Below are 24921 nucleotides of genomic sequence, written 5' to 3'. Positions count from 1 at the left end.
TCTCTACCCTCTTCATTTGGCCTCTTCGTTGTACATATTAACTCATTGGAATAATAACGAACATTTTTGCGGATTTCAACGTTTACCCGAAACGTATCATCACGGAGGAGATTTAACCATACGTGACGATGAACAAAAAATCCGATACTAATAATAATAATAATAAGAAGAAGAAGAAGAAGGAAAAAGCAAATACTTAAACAGGTTCCGCGGTCTGTGACGTTGGTGTACAGGGGCCGGCAGAGCAAACCCGTGTGTGGCCAGTACAAGTGCGGTTGGCGTAGTGCAATATCATCATTGCTTTTGGCGGCATCGCCAATTAAATGTAGACTATACCGCTAAGTCTACAGTTTTAACTTTTTTCATATTTAATTATTATTTCATAATCGTTTGAATGTGTTGTTGTTTTTAAATGGTCGTTAGTTTAGACGAGCTGTCTGTCCGTCGTCGTCAAAACCAACAATCCGAGTCGACTACCTCGACTAGTTCACTGTTCTTGCACACATACTTTGACTAGGTGCATTGGAAACTCGAGAAAAACAAAAGTAAGTGCGAAACGTCAAGAAGTTAAACACCTGTAATGTGGTGTTCTAATAATTAGGAATCATTTTTGGCAGCGCTTTTAATTATGTTTTCTGTGGTTTTAAAGCAAAAACGCCCATTAAGAAATTGAAAAATTAAAAAAAATTTAACAACTAAGACTTGTTTTTTTTTTAATATGCTCAATATTTAGCTTGATACTTTAAGTAAAAAAAAAAAAGTATTTTTTTTACAGCGATAACTATTTTCTAAGAATAAAATATATATATCACTGTCTCTTTTATTTTCATTGTGGATGATTTTGCTCTAAAACCTCCATTGGCCGAGTAAAACCCATTCTGCATATTCAGGTTTTATGCTAGAAATTGGGTGGTAAATGCAAAATATACTTAGAATATTCTCCGCTTCCACGAGGAGGTATATTGTTTTTCTATTGTCTGTTTTGATATCTAAACCCGGGATATATCTACTAAGCCGCTGAACCGATTCCTTCAAGTAGCAAGTCTATACAAATCAGAAATTGTATAATAATATGTAAGATACTTTATTTGGGCGAAAATTAAAAAAAATTCACCCCTTTAAAATCGAGAAAACCCTTAAAAAATGTGCATATAATTAAAAAAATCGAATTTGCATGGAACATTTTTTTTAAAGGGTATAAACTGACAAACCTATCATTAACCCTTTCTTCCATAACAACTTAGTTTTGACTATCAGATTTTGATTGAGGTTTGAAACTAATGATTTGTTGAAAACAAAAAAAAAAGGAAGGGATTTCAAGATTTGAGTTGCTCAACTCTGATTTTATTACACTATCAACACGCCTTGCGTAAATATAATACCCCATTCAAATTTTAATAATCTAATTTTATTTCCAACATCGCCCAAAGCTGTTGTTTACGCGGACAATGAAAAACAAGTGTTGAAACAACGACCTAAGCTGCATAAAGAAAATCCGAATTAACAACATTTAAACGCTAAACATAATTAACAGGCTTCGAGCAAAACCGCATTTCAACCATTCGAACTTGACTAAAGTTTAAAAAAAAAAAAACAACCTCCGTTTTATCCTTAATAATAATTAAACATCATTAATATAAATAGGTAATTAATTATTGTAATTTATAAAAAAATAATCAGATTTTTGACGTTAATATAATCAATCTACATATTTTAATTAATCTCAACCTTCTTGCATAATTAAAAAGTACAACGTTTGCGCTACCCAATCGAATATTAGTAAAATTCTGAGTTAACAAACAAAATTTCCGGATTTGTATTTCAGCAAAAATGTAAAAAAATTGTATTTTAAATACATGTTACAACGTTATACTAAAAATTTGTGCTACCAAGTCCAAACTGAACGAGGAAATCTACCAAATGTCATTTATTTTCCGTTTTAGTATTGTTCAAAAAGTACAATATTCCTATGTCAGTTTATTAAAATAGTTGCAAGACTTGAAAAAAATAGGATCAGAGATTTTTTTGATAATCAAATTCATGTTTATTTCAAAACTATATTCTAAGCACACTAATGGAATACACAAATACTTTAAAAGTTTCCAGTAACATTTGTTAAGTCATATTTAGCATATTAAAATATATATATCTCAAGTCTTATAATAAAATTTTTTTTTTCTTTGGTACAAAAACGTGTAATTTGTATACATACCAAATAATTACAGTGTACCATTACTGAACGTTATAATTTAGAATGAGTTAGGTATATTAGGTGTACAGGATAATAAAAAACTGATGTTGCCTGGTCCTTGAACCTAACCGCTATTGGCCATACAGTTTCTCACTCTTGTAAGCAGTATCCTCGTATCCGCCTAATTGATTAGACGTTTCCACCGGAAATATCAAAAAAAAAAAACACCCAAAAGTCGCTATTTCATACTTACGCTGTATGTGTGCAATTATAAGGTAAGATTTCGTTTTTATTAACCTCCTCATGTTTAACTTTTATTTATCAGCGTTAAGGATTCTTCGAGGGGGGGGGGAATGTTAATTTTCAAAAAACGTATTAATTTCCATTCCAAAACGCACCGGGGGGTCTATTTTAAGTAATAAATCTTAGCACGTCCTTGATCAACAGTGATGTCAAAGATTTTTCTGGTTATAGTTTCGTAAAATACTTTGACCTCTGACAAAAAAAAATGAAGAATGTAGTTTTTTATGGGATGTCAACTCTGAAAGTATAGTTGAAAAATTATATATTTTGCGACAACGCGAAAACAATTTTTTTTTTTTTTAAAGCCACTCAGTCAAGTTAAAAAAAAAAAATTAAGACGAGTTTTGAATCGAGTGATCAAGTAGTTTTGTTCTAAAACCTAATGTATCATTTTGAAAATAAAACTGTTTGTTGCCTTGTAACAATGTTGTGTCGTTTTGAGACTTTTTGAGAACTGGGCGACTCATTTTTATGTTTTTTTTTTTTAAACAAAAGCCTGTTATGGAAAACATTTTTAATAGTTTTATATATTTTAAGAAAAACGTTTCGTTGAATTTTTCAATCAATCAGTCAATTCAAATCGACGGCCAAACCTCCGAGTCTCGTTTTTGACATTTAGAGATAGGACAAACATAGTCTGAATGGTAGTGGTTTTTTTTTAAGTTTTAACAGAACAGAAAGCTTAAAAATTCCACTTGAACAAATAAACAATTATTTACAAATTACAAGTTAGTATTATTAATTTTCTCTCAACGTTGTATCCGTTTTCTCGTTTTACCCTTCGAGGGTGTAATACAATTAAATTTAAAAAAATTATTGCAAATATTCACAAAAATCCTTTACATTTATGATAACTCATTAACTAAATAACTATAGCAAATTACTCGGTTACTTCCCACGAGAGACTTTAACGCGTGTTGTGATTATAGCTACTGAGTAATTTTATAAAATTGTTGTAAAACTATAACGTATTGTTTTTGTTTATTATTATAATTTACTAAATAGGTTAGATTACTATACTAGTCAGTGTCATTAAAAAATTACTATTATACACACAAGTCATGAGCGCTGTAAGGTGCGTTAGCGCCTATCCAAGGTTGAAACGTGGAGTCCATTATTGCCTGCTTTTGGACCTGTCACTTATTAAAAAATCAATTTCTCACAATAATTGTCACTGTATTCTAGTTAATTCTTTAATTAAAAATATATAACCAGAGTGTTAAGTGAATAGACAATGCAAATGATAGGTAACTACCATACAAAAAATTGCGATGTTAACATAAGATTGTGCAATGAATTAAGTGGTCTTTTAAAAAAACCAATTTATGCCGTCAATCCGGTATGCATCTAGCACTAGAATATGATTTTCATTCTTAATTTTTCTTGTACTTAGTAGAGTGAGAGTTCAACAAAGACTTGACAAATCAATAGTACACGTGTATCAGGATATCTCTTTATTCCTTTTCCTTTGACAATGTTTGTTTATTAAAAGTATTTTTATGTTTGTGGTTCATAAACCGTTAAACAGTTTATAGCTAATGGCAATTCATACTTTAGCTTGGACCAAAAGCTGAGTAGGTATTCATTTTTGAAAGAATTCCAAAAAAAGACAACCTGAGTCTTATATATTTTATACTTGGGAATGAATTATTTTAAATCGTTTACACTGATATATAGTAAAAGAAGCACAATATACATTTTAAGTTGATAATCATTTTTTAATACAATTCATGTACATAATGTTTTAAAGTAAGTAGTCAAACTGGGTTTTTTCCGAGATGATATTATTTTATTAATGTATAAAATTGTCTTTTAAAACTTGACACATGCCATAATAATTAATACTGTCTCGGTTTGTATAGGTACATACATGTTTGACTCGTTCTTAATCGCTATTGTCATCATCAGTCTTATCATTTATATCCTCTTTGGTAATCGAGAATAGCTTATAAAATATTATGTATAATATTTTCTTTACAAAACACATTTACTAAACGCGAATCCCACAAACCAAGGTCTGTATAATCCGTATAGGATTCGACCATAGGAGAATATGATCAATCCTACTTTTATTCAATATCTATAATAAAGATAATAATATTAAAGTGAATTATTCGCAGCACCACTGTAACCACAACGTTTCCCGAGTTTGGAAATCCCACTGTTATGACAGCACGTATGATAGCATATTCATCGACAGTGGTTCTCAAAATTATACAATGAGTCTTCCATGGAAAAATACATGGAATTGAATAAGAAATGTAATTTTTGTAGTACTTTCCCTAGCACATAAAGACACGCCTTTAATGTATTTATTATTAGCCACTGGGCAGAGTTTGTGATTTGTGAATTGGACAAACAATAAGACACAAAATGTAAAGAGCTAACTATTTACTATATAGACAAGAATAATATATTAAATGTAGATGAGAAATCATAGGCACTTGATAAGGGCAACATTTGGAGAAAAAAACAGTGGTCAAACAAGTTTTTTCTTTACTAAGCCAGCAAGACTTTTCTAGTTGTTATTTCTTTAAAAACTAAAAAAAAAATTAAAAATAAAACCCCCAAAATTTCCTTATGATATCGAACAGGGGCCATTACAATAGTCTGTATGCGTTGGCATAATATTCGGTCGCATAACGATTGTGAACTTGACCATTAGCTGACTGGACTAATGACGTGAACTGCAAAAAAAAGTAGTCGGTGACGTCAAGTAATTATTATAATAGTAGAAAATTATGCGGCGGCGGCGGTTAAAACGTTATTCAAATATTATATTCATGTTTGTATAAATTTAAGAATGGAAAACCTGTTGAAATGGATTTACCAGCTACCTAAACGTCCAGTTATATAAAACAAAAAAATACACAGCCAACAGACGGTACTGGATCTGATCAACATTTATTACAACAGACATCATTATTGTTATCAACATAAAAAAAATGCATTATAATATTTTCCTAAGGCGTGTCTGTACCGAGTACGGTATAATCCAACCGCATCATATAAACCAGTTTAGTAATAAGTTAGCACTCGAATAATAATTGCATTTGGTTGTGCATTGGTCAAACGTGCTGCTGGTAAATTGGTGCAACTAGAAGGGGGCTAAGGAATTTCAGACCTTCTAAAACTGAGAATGTCAGTTAAAATATTATAAACCTTACTGTGAGGGGGGGGGCTATGTCCGATTGCGGTTGCTGACATATCTTTAGAGCCTGAACAACGAGTTTAAAAAGATTTGAACTTCCTTAGACTTGCTAAACTTCCTTAAACAAATACAAATAGAATAACATATTATTATTATTTTACTCTTTTAAATAATATTGTATTACGATTACGAGCTACACTGACGTAGGTAGAGAAATATTTATCATAATCGACACACGCTCTAACACTAGTCTAATCCAAGTCCTGTAGCCTGTAGTCATTTAAATGCAATTACCATACCTCTATGGTCGATGCACAAGTATCACGGCTGTACACAAGTGTTTGTGCGGGTACCGGTAACGCATCTTGTCCAAGTCGCCCATGTTCTTTAATAGGTATTTAATTCTTATAATAGTAATAATAATAATAACATGTTCTGCTTTATTTGGCGTGAAAAAACTTTAAAATTATTACACTAGTGGTTATTTTTTAGCGCGCGGTTCTGTCAAAACGCGTAGGTATACTTAAATTCATATACATAATAATTTATAATATATTATCAAACACCTTAAGGCTATACCTAACTCCTTAAACGCATAAATCCCGTTGCCTTGAGATAACGAAAACGGTACGGATTATAATAATAATTACTAGGATATATATTTTGACGGTCAGCGCATTGGCCGGCATCCTAGGTTTTACTATCCGGATTATTATCGATATACAATCAAATAGCTAGGATGTAAAACGAAAAATTAAAATTAAAAAATTAGACGTTTTTTACAATGTTAACTTGTGTGCGGACAAAACGCTAGTAATAATTATTTACACCTAAAAACTCGAAGGTTATCGCACAAGCGAAATGTGTACCGACTAAACAGCGTGGGATTCCGTTTTTTATTATCCAATAGTCAAGCCTTTATAGGTAATATAATATTTTAATATAATATAATAAACATACATACATTATAATATGTTATAATTTTTAAATTCTATTAAGGCGAACGCAGTATTTCATAATACTTTGTTTAAACATATTATACAGGCAATAACCAGCCAAACAATCTAGTCTAGACCCATTCATTTGTCATTGTCATTATTATTTTCTAACCGGTTGGACGAATTTAGTTAATCTACGATTTTATTTGTTTAAGAAAAATACATTATAATCTATTATTAAACGGTATTGGATAGTACATAGGTTTTGATATTTAAAATCAGAATAGTGTACAGTTTGAGTGGACAGTTTCTTTTAAACACTTAAACGTCATTCTTAGAACGTATCGCAACAAGTCTGAATCTAATTTATTTGAATTTTTTCTTATTAAAATATTTTTTCATTAAATCAATACAAATAATAAGAAACAATGTATACATTGTCTGTATTTCCATATTATAATACTTACTACACTGGTTCGCCTGGTAGCTTTTATATATTATATAACTATTTGCTCTTGTGAGAAAATTTACATAGTTGACCAACTCGAAAGTCAATACCAAAATATATCACCAATATATGTTAATATTTTTAATCCTGAATTATATTTTAGGCCAAAAAAAATGTTGTTAGTTTGGTTCGTTTTTTTTTACTTTTAGGAGTTAAGTTAGAAGTTATGCAATTGAAATGGCATTCGGACGTTGAATGGTGTAACTAACGTACGTCGCATTATAATAGCACTTGGGTGTTTAGGGTAGTGTTTAGACCTCTTTGTGGCCAAAGGGAGAACGGATAAAAACAATTCAACCGCAATAAAATAATATTATTTTAAAAAAAACCATTTTCAAACCGCTTATTTTTCATAAAAAAAAGTATAAATTAAAAATACAATACAAATAAACCTGGCTTTATCATTATTTTTTATCGAAATCTACATAATTTTGTTTATTATAATGAGCTAACATCAAAATTAATATTTTTTAAAAATAATTATTCAAAATAATTATTATTACATAATATAATACGTACCTAACGAGTAACACATCTAAAACACGTGTTCAACTAACAATAAAATATAACTTGCTACTTATTTATTTATTTTTTTCATTAGGCTAAGCCTGGGACAGAGTTTTCAATGCAAATATTATGTCCCAAGGTGATACATATTAAACGTAGTAGGAACTTGGTTTTTTTTTTTGTACAAACTACTGCTGGGGTAATTATTACAATTAATAATTTGTATACATTTAGACTGTCGACACAATTTTACATTAAACATTGTCCAGTGGTCGACCTTTAAATGCCCATTTGAATGAGGTCAGCAAGGTAAATATAGTGTCTAGTAATTACGACTTTTGCTAACTTAAAAATATAGTTATTAAAAAATATAATAGCTAATGCGGGGGCAAATTATATTTATACATCAAACCGTCAAGGGAAACTATTTTAAATAATTTTTAATAAAACCAGTTTTGGTTGTTCGACTAACGCGTTTTAGCATAGTCAAAAACAGGATGACAAATGCGTCTTTTCCAAATTACCTAAGACTTAAGACCATTACTGCTAAAAAAAAAACAAAGCCAGTATTATAAGGGATGACTGTTGAAAGTTATTAAAAAGTTATTTTTGATAGTTATTAACATTATAAGGATTAAACTGGTGTTGATGTAGACTACAATGTTATTAACACAACTCACAAGCACTTCCTTCTTCGCTGAAAACTGCCACTCAAAAAGTATATTTTAATCAAAGTTGGTTTGCTTTCAATAGGTAAATATATATGTTGCAATTTTACTTTAAACGGTCAGCCTTTAAGATAACACTCTTTCACTGAACAATTAATTTTGTAATTTTTAGCTTCGAAACGGAGCTGAGAACTTATTGATTTATTTTATAGAAAAACAAAATGGTAATTTTTTTCTTTAGAAACGACTACAGTAGTGGCCTGACAAAAAAAAATGTCTAATGAAGAATCCTCATTGCTGTATTAAGTATAAGTACCATATAAACTAAAGTTGAACTCTAAATTGCCTAAACCTTACTCCTTAATAAACGGACGGGTTAAGATAATACTTTTTTTTACATGGAATTTTTCGTTATCAAAAAATATATTAAGATTTTTTTCGGAAACATTTTAAGCCCAAATAATATTGTTTTATTTAATAAAAAAATTACTGTGACGTGAAACAAGCCAGGGAATCGGTTGTTAACGGTTTGGGCAAATAAGAAATTAACTAATGGGTAGTATTTTAGTCTTAATCAGATTGTAAATCGTCTCGTTATTGTTATTTGTTTTTGTTACAACAAAAAAACCCATTACAGTTCTACAATTAAAAATTAACATAGCGACAAAACGTACATATTAAGCAACAGTAATGGTGTGAAATTACATTTTTTATCGTTTAGTTGTTATATAGTTATTAACAACGTTAATTCATTCTAAAGTGGTTTCTGATTTAACACAACTAACAAGACTAGAAAATTCATTTTTTTTTTTAAACATATAATTAACGAGAGAGGAAATAATTGTTATTGTAAACAGCAATGAGCTTATTATTTCGATTCCATTTTGAGTTTAACTATTGGGTTTTGGCGGGGAAAAAATATACAATGTTGCACAACACAACACAATTTATTAAAACCATCATACAAGGTTGTCGCGCGATTAAGTAGTGATATTTGCGTTGTTAATTAATTATTATGTAAATTACATTTTTTCCCAACACTAGCAGACGATGTTCGTTACAATATAATAATATTATTATTATTATTATTATGGTTGTGACTCACTTGCAATAAATTATTATTACAATTTAATAGATCCGTGAATTGATATATCAACACAATCGCTTAATTAAATCACATCAAGTCGACAGACGGGATGAACACTTATAAAATATATATATATCGATTAATAGAATGGTAAAACCCCGTTGGAAAATAATACACTAGACTAATATTATTATTCGTCTTGACCGTCGTGTATTGAATAATTATTATGTTTGTTTATTATTTTTTAAATATTTTTATTTTTCCATTTATTGTTGTGGTACAGTTTATTATTATTTGTTTTGTATTTATTTACAATGTGTGCCTTCAGCGTTGTAACTGTACTTTTTATAGGCTTTTTTATATTGTCTAATAGCTGTATCGGTAAAAAAGAACCTCATAAATTGTATACTATTTAAATTTGTTGAACTCGGTCAAAACGAAAACAGTCCAGTTCGCATAATATGATTTTAAATATATATATGGGCAGAACACGTACCCTCATATTTTATGAATACTTAGAGCTGTCAACAGTATTGTGAATATTAAATATATATATATATATATATATATATATATATATATATATATACATACACGTGACACTTTTTACATTAAGACGGTCGTACGACAAATGAATAAAATTGCATATAATATTTTACAAAAAAAAAAAACAGGTTGTTCCACAAAGATGGGACAAGTAAAATAACTTTGTTTAAAAGATTTTTTCTTAAATCTTTGTGGATACTTTATATATTATACCAGAAATTAATTTTTTTATTACGTTTTGATTAAATAAAATAATAGTACACAAATTTAGACATAATTATTCACCAACAAGTTAAGTAAATATGGTAATAAATCCTAATCGACTCTTACGATGTTCACTAGCCAATCAAATTTTGTATTTGGACCTACCGGTATTGTGTTAAAATTGATTAAGCTCAGAGAGTTAGTTACATAATGGTAGATTTCCTTCTCTATACTTAAATAATTCAACAATAACTATAAAATGTCCACTGATACTTCCGGACTTGGTATAATGAATTAACAATGTAAATAAAAATAAAATATGTTATATTATTCATGTTATAAGACAAATCTAATTAAAACAAACGAGGTCTAGTCGACCATTGTCAAGGGCTGGGCCATTAGTGAAAACAACTATGTTAAAATTGAATTTGGGTCGAAATGAGTATTTTTCAGCATCGTTGCATAACTTCAAAGGGTACCTAATGTTTTTACATGATATGTGTGTGTGTGTGTGTGAGTTATTTTTTAACAGAATAAGTGCTGATCACTTTTTTGAAAAAGTATAAGCACTTTGGTGTGTCGGTTTTGTTCATCATTGAATTTTTAATAAAAACGTTTAACTATGACGCACAGAATGTTTATTTTTTTTTTGTTATTGTTGCTCAACTAAAAAATATGTTTTATTTTCGTCTTCGACACTATTCGCCTTGCAGCGTAGCTAATAAATCGAATTTACATTATTCGTACAGAGTTGAGCAGGAAACTGTGCAAGCACAATGTATATTGTGTTGGCGTAGATCACAGGCCTTCAGGAATAAATTATTGTAACTGAATGTGAAAAAATCACTTTCGATGCGAATCTTAAGATTGTAAAATTATTATTAGAAAAACGTTTAATCGTGGATATGTTATCTGTTATCATTTATCTCTTATCACTGATATTTTGTCTCTTATCTCTAACTGAATGTGTAACGCTGAAATGGTGACATGAATATTCTCAGCCCAATAACATATCCGTGTTAATAATACTTAGAATACTTTTTTAAGGGATTTTATTTCAACACCGCACTGTTCCCTTCCGGGAGAAACTAACTCGACACTGATGTAGTAATTAATGTTTTGTCCAGACACGTGTAATTTAGTTGCTCTTGAACGATTTTCCAATTTTTTTTTCTTCTTATGCATAGCGATCTGAATCAATTGCATTGCCCCCAGGCCGCCGACTATAATGGGTATGATTTATTTTTAATAGGTGTAATTAGCGGTCGTTCGACATGGAGGAAATAAACCTGGACTCTACCACAGGGCAACCCACGACCGCGGACAATGACAACACGATGGTCAGGATAACCAACGCGTACAAAGCGTATGACGCATCGTCCATGGTGCTGAACGGATTCAACATGACCGTATCAACAGGAACCATGTGTGTGACGATTGTTATTATTATTATTATAATTTTACACGACGTTAACGTGACGTCGAAAACGAGAAATAAATGTTATTTGAAAATAATTATCGGTCGGACCTGTTGAAAATCTATTTATTTTTCCACTCTTTTGCGCAGATACGGTTTGCTGGGACCCAGCGGATGCGGGAAAACCACGTTGCTGTCGTGCATCATCGGCCGCACTCGGTTGAACTCGGGACGGATACAGCTGGCCGTAAGAAAAAAGAAACAGATAGGCTATATGCCGCAGGTAATTTTCCGTACATTAATAACACTACAGTACCAATACTATAATATGGTCCGGCGAACAAAACAAATTATATTTTTTGAAAAATTAACACAAAAAAAAAAATAAATGATTAAAAACCAGTACGGCGGTCGCGGAAACCCAAGGTCAACACGATAGCATCGTACCTAGTTAAAAAAATATCATAAACATTATAATATTATTGGTACTAGCAGCTAGCGGTGCAAATTGTGAAGCGACTATAAAACAAATTAACCGACACGATTATTATGTTAATGCGTCAAAATAAAATTAAATTAAAAAAAAAAAAACACAAAATTCACTGTACCGTGGTTTATTGGTCATCATTTTTTTGACAGGTTAGCAATATAATGTTAAAGACTTGTCTGAAATGTCACTAGCACTCACGGCTAACAACTCATCAACAATAACACTATGCCTTTAGTAAATTTACATAGGATTATAACAGCATCTATACTTCTTGCCTGCAAACCCACTGTACTATGTTAATGTTAGCATCTCTAAACAAGTTTAAGCTCCCTATTCGTACAACAAATCCAACTGACAATTTTCTACTGTACTGTTATTTATACTATGCTTGGTTCAGACTGCGCGCGCTGGTCAGACCATGGTTGGTTTGGACTAGGTTTAGATTCGCACTATTTCCATATTCGAATCGAAGCATTTTGATTGTGATGATGACTTTGCTGACTTTGTTTTTAAAATTTAGGATTTAGCCCTCTACGAAGAATTCAGCATGGCGGAGACCCTTCACTATTTTGGATCTTTGTACGAAATGCCCTACGAGCAAATTATAACCAGAGGAGAAAAACTATTGAGCCTCATGGATATGCCACCGACTAAAACCAAATTCGGTGCTATGAGGTAAGCCACTGGAAACCATTTACGAGTAAAGTTTTAATTGTTTTTCGTTTTGTTTTTTCGTAGCGGAGGACAACAGAGAAGATTTTCGCTATGCGTTGCTCTCATACACGACCCGAGTCTGTTGATACTAGACGAACCCACCGTTGGAGTAGATCTAATCATCAGTGCAAGGTAGTACCTAGTATATCTAATATTTCGAATTGTACAGAATCTGTTAAATTTTTTTTTTCTACAAGTATTTGGACCTACTTGCACGAATTAACGACTCGCGGAAAAACCATAATCATAACTACGCATTACATCGAAGAAGCACGGCGAGCCAACATGGTGTGTATTTTATTAGTAATGTGAAACAACCATCGTTGATATGTATGATTTTTATGAAATTATCTCGCTGGTTTCAGATAGGCCTGATGAGAAAAGGCGTTCTGTTAGCTGAAGCGGCTCCTTTGGAAATCATGGCTTCGTGTAACGCGGATTCGCTAGAAAGTGCATTTTTAACTCTCAGTCAAAAACACACGGCTAACATGGTATGAACCGAATTAAACAAGAGTGACCGTTTAATGAAACGTAATAGACAGTACTTTTATTACCTGATTATTTACATATTCGTTAGCCACATTATCCGCAGTTACAGTTAACACCGTGTTAAATGTAGCCGAAATTGCAGAAAAGAGAGTATCTTAATTATTTAGAATTGAAAAACAACGCTATTACTATGAACATTATCGCCACATTCGATTTCATAACCTTGTAGTATAAAAAAAAAATTGTTATTATCAGATAGTAAGCTCGGTCCTTTATTTAAATTCAATCTTTCACTTGGAGGAAAGACATTGGATCCAGAACATGTCTTATGATCGGCTAATTATCTTATCAAATATCCAGGAATTATCGATTTCCTTTATCACCATTTCATCCAAACTATCCCATCCCTTCTGTATCAACTATTATGTCAAAATGACTGATGACACCAGAGAAATGATAAAAAAACCAATTTGTCGAACCTGAGATATTATTATTGCAAGAAAAAAGTTGGGGGGATAAGTATAGGATTTAATAGCAAGAACACCGGATTGGGAACAAACCTGGTCATTATTTAAATAAAAAAGTTAATGGGAAAAAAAAAAAATTTTAAATTTGAATTTTATTTATTGAATTATTATTCAAATTTAATTGTTTAGTTATTCAAAATATTAATTAATTTAAATAAAAATGTGAATAATAAGTAATTTTTTTTTTTTTAACAAAGATCCTAATCTTGGTTTCAAATGCATTTTTATTTGGGCGAGCAAAAAATTATTTAAATCATTCAAACAGTATGTTATCATCCAAAAGTATATTATTTAAATAAAATACTACCTGAAGTTCTAAATAACTCAAGTAAACTATTATTTTAATTGGATCAACAACAGGATCAAATAGGAAAGTGATGAAAATGGGGAGGGCGGGGATGTGGAGATAACTGATAAGAAATTATTGATAAGAGCATCAGTTGATAAGAGATAAACGATAGTAGAATCGGTTGATAATAATAGATGATTAATAAAAAATAAGCTGATCATAAGACATGTTCATGATCCAATCAGGGTCATCAGTGTTTTCATCGAGGGAAACATTGTACCGATTTTTGCTGGAATAAACTGTACCTAATCAAACAATGAGAATAAAAACCATTTAATTGTATTGTTATGGTCGGTGTAGGAGGTGACCAGGGAAAATTCGAAAATGCCAACTTCTCCGTCGTCGACCACGTTGGAAAAATCGTCATTTTTTTCTCCAACGCGGTTTAAAGCTCAACTACTGAAACATTGGTATTGGAGTGTCAGAAACTGGAAGTTCGTATGTTTATAAATGTTAAACACACTAGACGTTGTATGGTACTAAAATACATGTTGTTGTTTCTGATGTACGTTTAACAGAATCATATTCTTCGTTTGTCTGCTGCCCATATTCACCTTGCTACTTTTCGACACAATCGTCGGCCGGACGCCGGATTTGCTATACATGGGTGTGATCAACAAAGAAATCGTCGAAACCCCATGCAGCCCAATCCAGCCAAATGCCTTCTGCGACGACCAAATACCTTTTAGCTGCAAATACCTGCACCACCTTGAACTCAATGGCGTATCTTTGGTAAGCGTGCATAATTGTTTTTAAGCCTGATAAACAGCTGTTTTCTTCTTCGTCTTCGCCTTACACTTCCAACTACATGGGGTCGGCCACCTCCAAAGTCCTACACCTCCAAAGAGCTTCTACATCTCGTTCATATAAGACGAATGGACAGAAAAGAGAGTGCTCTTTTCTGTCCATTCGTCTTTTCTTCGGCCCCATTCTTCCTCTCTTTCACTCTACATTCATCTTCTTAACAACTCTCACTGCCTCTGTACCAAACTTACTTAACACCCGTTATGTATGCATTTGTTATTCTATTCTCCCTGGTCACTCCACTCATCCATTTTATCAATCTCATCTCGGCTACACTCATTCTCTTTTCAGTTTTCTTGTCTGCTGTCTATTCACTACCGTTTTATATGCATCCTCCTAACACACAAAACACCTGACGCTCCCCTACACTTCATCCATCCACAATTTATTCTTTTTTTCCCGTCCCCCTCAGGCACATTCTCCAAGTAAGGTTTATAGTTTTCAATGACACATTCCAAATACCTGATTCTGTTTTTTTTACACATTTCTTTTGTTTTACAGATATACTATGACGACGTGGAAGAAGCGAAAACGGCTGGACTGCACAACAAAATATGGGGTTACTTGGAGTTCAAGAGTAACTTTACTGAACTGGTAAAAAAACGATATGACGATCCGATGAATATGGCCAGCGAAGATTTAGAAGAAATGGAATTGTGGGCATCCATGGACATGTCCAGTAACTTTATTATTTTTATATAGTTAAACAAAATCAAGCGTACCTACCTAGTATAATAGTAGCCGTTGTAATAATATTGTTGTATTGTGTTTGTAATTTTAGATTTCATAATCAGTAAATTAATCCAAACCAGAATCCTAAAAAGTTTAAAAGACCTAAGCAAGAGTCACGGTTTTTGCAACGAGACGTCTATTCGTTATGTCGACAGCCGTCCTTTTACAGTGAGTAACCGTATTGTATTGCTATATTATTATTATACATAACATAATGTGTGGTATTTTACAAAGACTTGAAAAAAAAACATAATTTTTGTATTCATTTCCTATAGATAATGGAACCTGTATTCGGTCAATTGGAAGTTAATATGTCACACTACGGAGCGCCCGCGGTATTGTCAATGTAAGTATATAAAAATGATTTTCTTATTTTTTTTAAACAAAAATTTGTCGCTTTCACAAATCTATACAACGACAAACGTAATATGTTTTCAAACTATTCAAACGACTAATTAATTACAACCGATGTGCCAAATATTTTAGACTGGAATTTTACCTAACATTTCTCTTCACGGCGTTGGCCATAGGAATGGAAAAAAGTCGCGGACTGCTGGAAAGGAGTCTGTCGTCAGGTGATTTGATTGAAAAAATTAATTTTTTTTTTTTGATTTTGGAATAACTGAAAATGTATTATGATTTTTTTCCCCCTCAAGGCCTGACCGAATCCGAGGTCATACTGTCACAACTGGTCGTGCAGATTATCATGCTGATCTTTCAAACTTGCACAGTGTTCATTCTGCAATTCGTAATATTCAGCTATCCCTTAATGGGCCATTGGATGTGGCCAATGATAATTGTATTCTTACAAGGAATATGTGGAACATTCCTCGGTGAGTGGTAGATAAAGGGTTCGACACGTTAAACGCATAAACACTACGATTTTATCTAGACTGCTAAGAAGAAATTAAAACAGTGCTATCAGTATAACAATGTATATTACAATGAATATAATATGGTTTGTGTGTTTTTAGGTTTTGCTGCGAGCATATCTTTCGACGATGAAAGAATAACCACATTTTTGGGAATAGGAATCGTGTTGACGCAAGTTTTTCTAAGTGGTAGGTGTTAATAAAAGAAATACTCAAACAGGATGTATCTTAAATGTTGCTATGCTAATGCTGGAATGTGATCCCGTCTGAGAGAGAGAGTGAAATATACGTCAGAGATACATCCTGGCGTTGTTGGAAATTTTCTAAACTAAAAAAAATTTTGCAATATATTTCAGGTATAATGTGGCCGTTCGAAGGCATGCAATCGGTGCTCAAAGAAATCAGTAAGTTTCTACCTCTGACATTATCCATCGACGCCTTCAGGTCGATGACTGCGAGAAATTGGGGTATATTCCACCCTGTTGTTGCCAAGGGTTTCGCTTCGATATTGATTTGGATATTTTTGGCGGTCGGCATTTCGATACTGAGTCTGAAATTCAAGCAGGGCCTTAAATCGAAAAAATAACTCCACTATAAGTATTTATTTAACCGTCGATCATAGCATATTAGGTCTGCGTTTAGATTACAACTATTTGTTTCTACGAGAAAACCATTTTCTTTTATTAGACATTTACAAAGGAGTGATCGGTTTTGAAAATCTTGTAAACTATTAATCGTGTAAATAAATGCATTATAACTTAGGTACCTATTGTTACTTTTATAATTATTGAGTATTTCGTTTTAATTACTTGTATACAATTATATATGTTTTTTTTTACTAGAAAAATGATTAAATAGACAGTGCGACGTCTATTAACAGTAGATATAAGTTAGTTAATGATTAAGCAATAAACTATTAATAATCTTGTAAACTAGTTACTACACATTTCATAAACCTTGCCCATAGTTTTAAGTGTTAAATTTGTACTGTTCTCCTATTGCCGAGGTAATAATTATACAGTATATCAGCTGTTTGACTTAATAATAAAGCCATTTTTTTTTGTCGAACTACGCAGCTTGTATTTTAAAAATTCTTAAATCCTAATACTTATTGTTAGTTAAACACTTGATAAGTATACTTATCTGGATTTGGGATTGATTAATGTTGACATAAATATGAAGATCAAAACCTACACAATGTTCCCTTGTGGGTTTTTTAAAAAAATATTTTTTTAACCAATTATATTGTTTCAAAAAACAAACCCATTTAACAGGAAACGGTAATAGTCTATTCAAAAATGTAAAAAAATATTTTCTAACTAAACTTTTGGGAAAGATATACTGGAAAGGCCAAAAGTCGTTGTTTAACAAAGCGTTGCTAATAAAGGCTTTCGCAATCTTATAAAAAATGTATCTAATACTAGTAACGTATCCTCGATATTTAAGTCATGTATATTATAGGTAAAAGTATGTATAATAGTCACATAGCCCAAACACTTTTAAAAGTGGATTACTATAGCTTGATATTGTACGATTAAGTATTTAATTTGAGTGAATGGATCAAGTGGGGTAGTTTTAAGCAAATAGAGCTAATGTAAATGCATTTTTTCTTCCAAAATTAAAAAAATTATAATTAATTTGAATTAATATCATATAAATATACCTACAACGATTTGTTTTTGAAAAATCGATCAGCGCATAAAAAAAAACACAACGTCGTCGTGTCGGCGATGATAGCGTATAATTCTCTAAACCATATTTCCTTATAATAATATTACTATGACGTACCTATCTTAAGATCATGGGCCGTCGCGTACTACCGCACAGCTGAAAGAATATTGTGACACACACTGCAAAAGCAATTACTCTGGGTAAACAACGATTTGAGAAGTTGTAGTAACAAATCTAGTTTCGTTTGCTTAGAGTTGTTTTCTACTCAAATCTTTAATATAAACAGGACAACATGTTTTTTAATGTACGGTTTTAATACTAACCTAACCGCCACCACGTGGTACAGGTAGGGTTAAGCGGAACGAATGTAAAAGCGTTTGCTTTCAAATGTCAGTAAAAGTATTGAGTTAAAGTAAAAAGTAATTGTCGACAGTATCTAAAAATAGCTTCACTACATATGTTCTGTTGTATAACGGTATTATTAAAAACGATCCGATAACATGCGATATTACTAAAAAATATATTTGCATAAAAAAACAAACCAGTAAACTTGTGAAGTACAAAATCATTTTATTTTACAATATTTATAATAGTTTGTGTTCCAAGTTGTATAAGACCATGGCTGTGGTGTACAGCTGCTTGGAGTATATACAATAATAATATAAGTTATGCGAAAATTGTTAATGTATGATAACATTATATTATATGTGAAAGTTTCAAATGAATAACGATATAAATTACAATGACACTGACGATTATCCACACTAGAAACAGCGGCAGAAATACCATGATAGTCAGTAGTTTCAGCAACAGTGCATAAGAAGTCAATATAAGTAGCCAAGGTGCAATAGCCGTGAGTAAGAGAACCAGTATTACAGTACTAGCAAAAATCAGCACAATAGCTACTGCACTGACCACAACTGCGTAACGCACCTTTGCGAATAGGCCATTGCCTATTTCTCGGATGCCAGTCAGAATGGTCGTTCTAACAACCTGTTAAATACATTTGAAGAATACAGCGATAGAGTTAAATTTCAAAAACTGTTAAAAACAAAATAATATGTAAATTTCTATGAGAAGTTTATTACTTGGGTGTCGACCTGCAGGTTCGACGAATCCGGTTTTCCGCATTCAATAAGTGAAGTTCTGTCAAGGCTTTTGACTTCGGGCAACACCGTGCAAAAACCCGGGTAGGAAATCATATCTACACTGCAGTGCAAATGGCGGCTGTCCGTCGTCAAATTCCAAATGACTTCATGTAGTGCTTCGTGGCGCGTTGTTCCAATCAACACAACGACCATCAACACAAAAACCGTAGAATATAGTTTATACATGTTGTATTAGCTGTAAGAAATCCTTTGAAACAGGAAAAATTAGCAAAAACTGTTTGGAGAAATATGTTGTTTTACACTGAAATGGTGCGGTGAAACAAATGTAATACTAACATCAATAATAACAGTTACGATATAAACAAGCCGTTTTACTACATATGTACCTATATTAAGAGTATTTGCCAGCATATAAATAAGTATATAATATGTTTTTTAAATAACATATGTGTTACTTTTTCTTTTTTGAGTGCCGTATTGGTATATGTTAGACCTATCTTCTAAGACTAATTTCCAACTCATAAATTCTAAAATTGCGCATAAAAAGAAAAAAACATAAATTTTATGAAAAAAATTGTGTTTATTTTATAAAATATTATTTTACACCAATTCCTTATAACTATATAGGTATATTGTAGGAAAATGTGTTTATTATTTTATCGGGTGAGCCCTGCATTAGTTCACTCTCAAAATAGTTGTAATTTTTTAGTTTTTATTTTTAAAAACATTTTTTATTACAATATTGAACAATATTTAAATTTTTATTTTTTTTTTTTTTAATTTTCTGGAGCTTTATCAACCTTTAAAACTATATATTTATTTAGTTAACTATATAAGTATTTAATTAAAATTTTAAATTAAGAATAATTTACTAAAAACATTATTCGATAATCAATTTTGAATAATCATTTTAAAGTTCTTAAGTTTTTAAGATTAATCAACTCTTATCCTAAATTTGTAGTACATTATTCTCAATTTAAAAAGTTAATGAAATGTTTCTGTTGCCATTTAAGTTTCGAATGTCGATAAAGCTTTAAAAAAATACTGCAAATATAAAAATTGTAATATTAAAAAGTTGTTTTAAAAATAAAAACTTAACTAAATTTCAAAAATTTTAAGAGAAAACTGGTGTAAAGAATCGGCCGGAATCCTAGAAGTTCTCAAGTCTTTTATTATCATAAAAAAAAACCGAGTGAGCCGTGGAAATTACTCACAATAGTTATGTGCAAACATTTTTAGTTTTTAAGTGTGGCATAATAAGTACTACATACAAGAGATGATTCGATGTTAATACCAGGAAATTCACATAAAAGAATATCTTTTGAACAATGTGGATCAGTGGAGGTTTTTTTAAAACGTTATCATACCACAATCTATCACATACACTACATACAGCAACAAAGTTATTGTTTAAGAACCTTGATTTAAATTGATCGTGGAATGTATATAATATTCATTATATGAGGCGACACTGATATATTCTGAAGTTTCAATAGTAGTTCTATCTTCTAATGATTGTTTAAGTTCTGATGAAGTTGATAACATTTATTAAGGCGAATGGGATATATCTGGTGGATACATTATTGACAATGTAGTGGAAGTACTAGTAGATGCTACTTGAGAAGTTCTGAAAATAGATTTTTGGCGCTCTTTGAATTCTTTTTGTCTCTCCGCGTTTGTCTTAGGCGTAGCTAAAATTTTACAAAAGTTGTTTTTTTTTGTGAAACGGGATCGAAGTCCAAGTTATTTATTATCTATTGGTCATTTATGTAACGATCTAGTTTTCCAATGGTTGGTTTTCTAATCAACTTATTTACTTATTGTATAAAATATGAAATGTATACTAGATAATTAAAAATTTTTTTTTCTTACTACTCTCTTGGGAATCATGTTGTGTGAACACTGCACTCGTAGATGGTACTTGGTACAAGATGGTATTAGTTGGTTCCAGTGGCGTAATTAGGAATTTGTCTTAGGGGGGGATAGACATTTTTGTACACACATAAACACAAACTACTTAATTTTCAAGTACATTTATTTTGTTTGTAATATAATATAATATAATGTACATAGCTCTTTTTTTGTAATAAACATAACAGTATGTAACTAACAATAATGTACATAACTCATTGATAGTATCTAGTGCGAGATCAATGGCTTCTTTTAAGTCAATTTTGGTTTTTTGTAATTATTTACATAACGGTAAGCCAAATGAAAACATTAGCTGAAAAATACATCAGGTAATTGCAATAGACTTAAGATACCTTCTTTTTAATTAAAAATTTTGTTTTTACCTGAACAATATTAACTGAAATTAGGAATTCAGAGTCCATTGATTTTAGAATTATTGATGCATCCGTAGCAGACGAATCCTTCCAATCTGATATTCATTCTAAAGCTTCTACTACAAACTTAAAAAGCTCAATGAAATCATGAATCACATCGTATCTTTGCACCCATCGAGTTGCAAATAGCCTTTTTAATGTTTTTATTTTTTGATCAACATTACTGTTTTCGATAGTAGATAATAACACATGATTTCGTTTGGGAGTATTGAAAAAATTGTATAATTTTTCAACAATACCTAAACAATTTCGTATTGCTTTTATATTGCTTGTTTTACAAAATAAACCAAATTACCAAAAATTGGAGTGATGAAACAACATATAAAACGATAAAGATACTTACCTCATTACAATCTTCTTTATTTTCAATAGAACGATTTTTTTTGAAAAATATAAAAAAAGTGTATTTCTAGTATTTTTACATTTTTTTCTTTTTCCTTCCATTTTTAGACTTATAAAAAAAATTGTCTTCTCTATGACACAACTAAATAATAAAATAACTTAAGTCTAAACTCGTGTACCTAGTTGACTTACTATGATTCACGTATCACAATTCACAACTATATTTTAATACACTATACAGTATACGTAATATAGTGAAAACTGTTGTCAACTATTATCCAGTTGCTCACACTGCTGATTGTAATTTGTTACCACTGACCACATGCTTAATCTTAATGCCCACATACCGTTTATCGAATGAGACAAAAAGTTGTTAAGAAAATTCCGATAACGTGTATAAATCCATCAGTTATTTTCAGAGCATTTACACAAGTATAATATTGTTTGATTATTGACGTACATTATACGACGACATTGTTGATGTGCATCGTCGCTCCGCAATAAAAAAAACTCAATCGACTGCTATTATTTTAGTTATATTTATAAACTATATAGGTACATAGGAGATTCGGGGTTTTACTATAATAATGTTAAATAAGTACATAAATATTTTGTTGAGCCTATGGCCAGTAAAAAGAAAAGGTCATGGGGGGGGGATACGACACCCTCATCCCCCCCCGTAACTACGCCACTGGTTGGTTCTAGTCTTATTTTTTTGGCCTTATGGCGCTCTTCGTATTTGTTTTGTTGTTTCGCGTATGTGTTAGGCATAGCTTAAGTGTTACAAAAATATGTTTAATGTGAATCGGAATCGAACCCAGTTTATTTATTTTACGTTACGGCCTAAACATATAAATATACCTATTTTTTTTTTTTTTTTTTTAATAGCAATGATATGTAGTTGTTAATTATTTAAATTTAACCACACAAAGAAATTACATGAAAGTAAAGAGAGAAAAAACTAAAAAAAAGTTTTCGGATTAAACGGATTGGAACTCCGGTTCGTGAGCGTCTCTTACTGTACTGCGTTACGCACTTGTCGATGCATCTAATTTAGTTAAATGGATACAATTTTATTTCTCAAGCACAATATATCAATTGAAATCAACGAAAACGATTTTTTTTGGTTTTGTTCTTATTTTTTTATCTATTTATATCATCACTGATTATTCAAATTTCATTTATAATTTTGTATTAAATAATTACCTAATCATTGGGGATCATTGTCACATGAACGATTGTCCGTTTTTAGAAAACATATAAAGGTATTATTTTATTTTAGAATACATTTTTTTTTGTCAATTTTCCAAGATTTTTAAAACTAGAATCGGTCAAAAACGTGACATATTTTTACAGAACTTTTACAAACAATATTATTTTGTGAGAGGTTGTTGTAAAAAATAAAATATAGTAAGCAATAATAATAATAGTACATACCTAATTTAGTTGTCTGTAAAAAAAGTAGGTATCTAAAGAATATAATATTATAAAAAAACACTCGAACTCGACTAATCCAAGTTGCAACTTAAAATTTCTGTTTTTCCAAAAAGTATATGTGGTAACTATGGTTAGTGTGATCAAAGGTTACCGCACATACCACACACAGTATGTGGTTAAGGGCATTGGCAGTTATCATATAAAACGTTATCACTTATCAGTTTTCAAACAGAAATAATTGTTGTCTAGTGTAAAAAATAATTTTATACAGAATACAAGTTACAATATGTTTTTTTCTAAAACTTTCTTCAAACCTACAGTACATATGAATTGTACGTAAATCATTTATTCGAGTTAAGACATATTTCCTACGTAGTAAGTGCATACTTCCAAGTTTTTTAAAGTTACTCGACTGATTGTTGAAATTTTTATCGAATATTTGTGAATTTGTCAATCGAGATAATTGTTTTCAAATAATTACAATAAAGTTTAATTGTTGGAAAATTATTTTTACAGAAACTATTCTACTGTGGTTTGAAACCAATGACTTAGTGTTCGGAATACATACGGAATTGAATGGGCTGAACAATTGATAAATATCGGTACATAATAATATTATTGTAAGGAAGAATATTGCTAAGACAAAATCTACACTCTAAAGCCAAAAGTAAGTACAGATTTTAATTAATAATATACCTCCGAGTGAACTCGATTTGATTTTGAATATTTTTGCCTAGGGATAATTTTTCGTTACCAAAAGTCTTACACGAAACCGACGTCATGTACGAAGCTCACATTCTGTTCGACGGTTATTGTCGGCCCACCAAAGGAGGCGTGTTCGCCAATTGTACTTGTACGCTGCTGAGAGGGCCGAACAATATAATTGTCGACACGTTAACGCCTTGGGACAAAAAGGACTTGGTGAAAGCCATTGAGCAGCGCGGCGTCACCTGCGAAGACATCAACTACGTAGTAAGTACGCACGGCCACTCGGACCATGTGGGTAACAATAATTTGTTTTTAAAAGCACAACACATCGTCGGTCGGTGTGTCAGCTACGAACAGCTGTACTATGACGACAGCGCGTTTTTCAACGCCGACGGAGTGTACGAAATCGACGAAAACGTCAGGATCGTCTCGACCCCCGGCCACACGGAATCGGACGTCTCCGTCATAGTACGCACCGTCGACGGTCTGATCGGCGTGGTTGGCGATCTGTTCGAGCGGGAAGAGGACATTGAGGACGAGTCCATATGGCTAAATGCGGGCAGTGAGAATTCGGATTTACAACGAAAAAACCGAAACACTATACTGTCGCAAGTCGATTGGATCGTGCCCGGACACGGTCCTATGTTTTCGACTAAAAATTATAAATTGTAAATTTTTTTCTCTCGTTTTGTTATTACTCATATTGTGTTAATGAAACGTCACGTTATGAAATGTCAACGTGACTTCAAAGACACTTTTTGTTATCACGTTGTTGTGAAAAAATAAAAATAGTAATAAAAGTACACCACCGG

At 31.5% G+C, this 24921-nt stretch overlaps 2 protein-coding genes and 1 long non-coding RNA gene across 3 annotated transcripts; 2 read left to right on the top strand and 1 right to left on the bottom strand.

The window, feature by feature from the left end:
* Window positions 1-257: 257 nt before the first annotated feature.
* On the top strand, window positions 258-17565 carry LOC126834860 (ABC transporter G family member 23-like). The gene is made up of 16 exons (XM_050567063.1): window positions 258-545; window positions 11356-11529; window positions 11671-11803; window positions 12531-12685; window positions 12749-12856; window positions 12922-13012; window positions 13090-13215; window positions 14390-14523; window positions 14608-14821; window positions 15395-15572; window positions 15675-15793; window positions 15901-15971; window positions 16112-16200; window positions 16282-16458; window positions 16600-16686; window positions 16854-17565. Exons 2-16 carry the CDS (start codon window positions 11378-11380, stop codon window positions 17081-17083), a joined length of 2064 nt encoding a protein of 687 aa, XP_050423020.1. The 5' UTR covers window positions 258-545; window positions 11356-11377; the 3' UTR covers window positions 17084-17565.
* A 3816-nt stretch (window positions 17566-21381) lies between these two features.
* On the bottom strand, window positions 21382-22091 carry LOC126834866 (uncharacterized). The gene is made up of 3 exons (XR_007685112.1): window positions 21966-22091; window positions 21572-21861; window positions 21382-21501 (listed from the first exon to the last, which is right to left on the bottom strand). It is a non-coding gene; the product is annotated as an uncharacterized LOC126834866 (long non-coding RNA).
* A 1533-nt stretch (window positions 22092-23624) lies between these two features.
* On the top strand, window positions 23625-24912 carry LOC126834862 (metallo-beta-lactamase domain-containing protein 1). The gene is made up of 3 exons (XM_050567065.1): window positions 23625-23776; window positions 23918-24068; window positions 24139-24912. Exon 3 carries the CDS (start codon window positions 24182-24184, stop codon window positions 24779-24781), a length of 600 nt encoding a protein of 199 aa, XP_050423022.1. The 5' UTR covers window positions 23625-23776; window positions 23918-24068; window positions 24139-24181; the 3' UTR covers window positions 24782-24912.
* Window positions 24913-24921: the final 9 nt, after the last annotated feature.

The sequence above is a fragment of the Adelges cooleyi genome, unplaced genomic scaffold, assembly GCF_023614345.1.
Source record: "Adelges cooleyi isolate 19-005CV unplaced genomic scaffold, UGA_ACOO_1.1 ACOO_flye_CR_arks_rails_tigmint_CR_PRNA_21, whole genome shotgun sequence".
NCBI classification, from domain to species: Eukaryota; Metazoa; Arthropoda; class Insecta; order Hemiptera; family Adelgidae; genus Adelges; species Adelges cooleyi.
The sequence above is the reverse complement of the archived record's forward strand: the minus strand, read 5'-3'. Positions and strand labels throughout refer to the sequence as shown.

Bases quoted from the DNA above. Each gene is read 5' to 3' on its own strand.
- LOC126834862 (XM_050567065.1), top strand. From the start codon at position 24,182: ATGTACGAAGCTCACATTCTGTTCGACGGTTATTGTCGGCCCACCAAA.
- LOC126834860 (XM_050567063.1), top strand. From the start codon at position 11,378: ATGGAGGAAATAAACCTGGACTCTACCACAGGGCAACCCACGACCGCG. The intron at 12,686-12,748 runs GTAAGCCACTGG...GTTTTTTCGTAG, and splicing joins ACCAAATTCGGTGCTATGAG to CGGAGGACAACAGAGAAGAT. The intron at 16,687-16,853 runs GTAGGTGTTAAT...AATATATTTCAG, and splicing joins GACGCAAGTTTTTCTAAGTG to GTATAATGTGGCCGTTCGAA.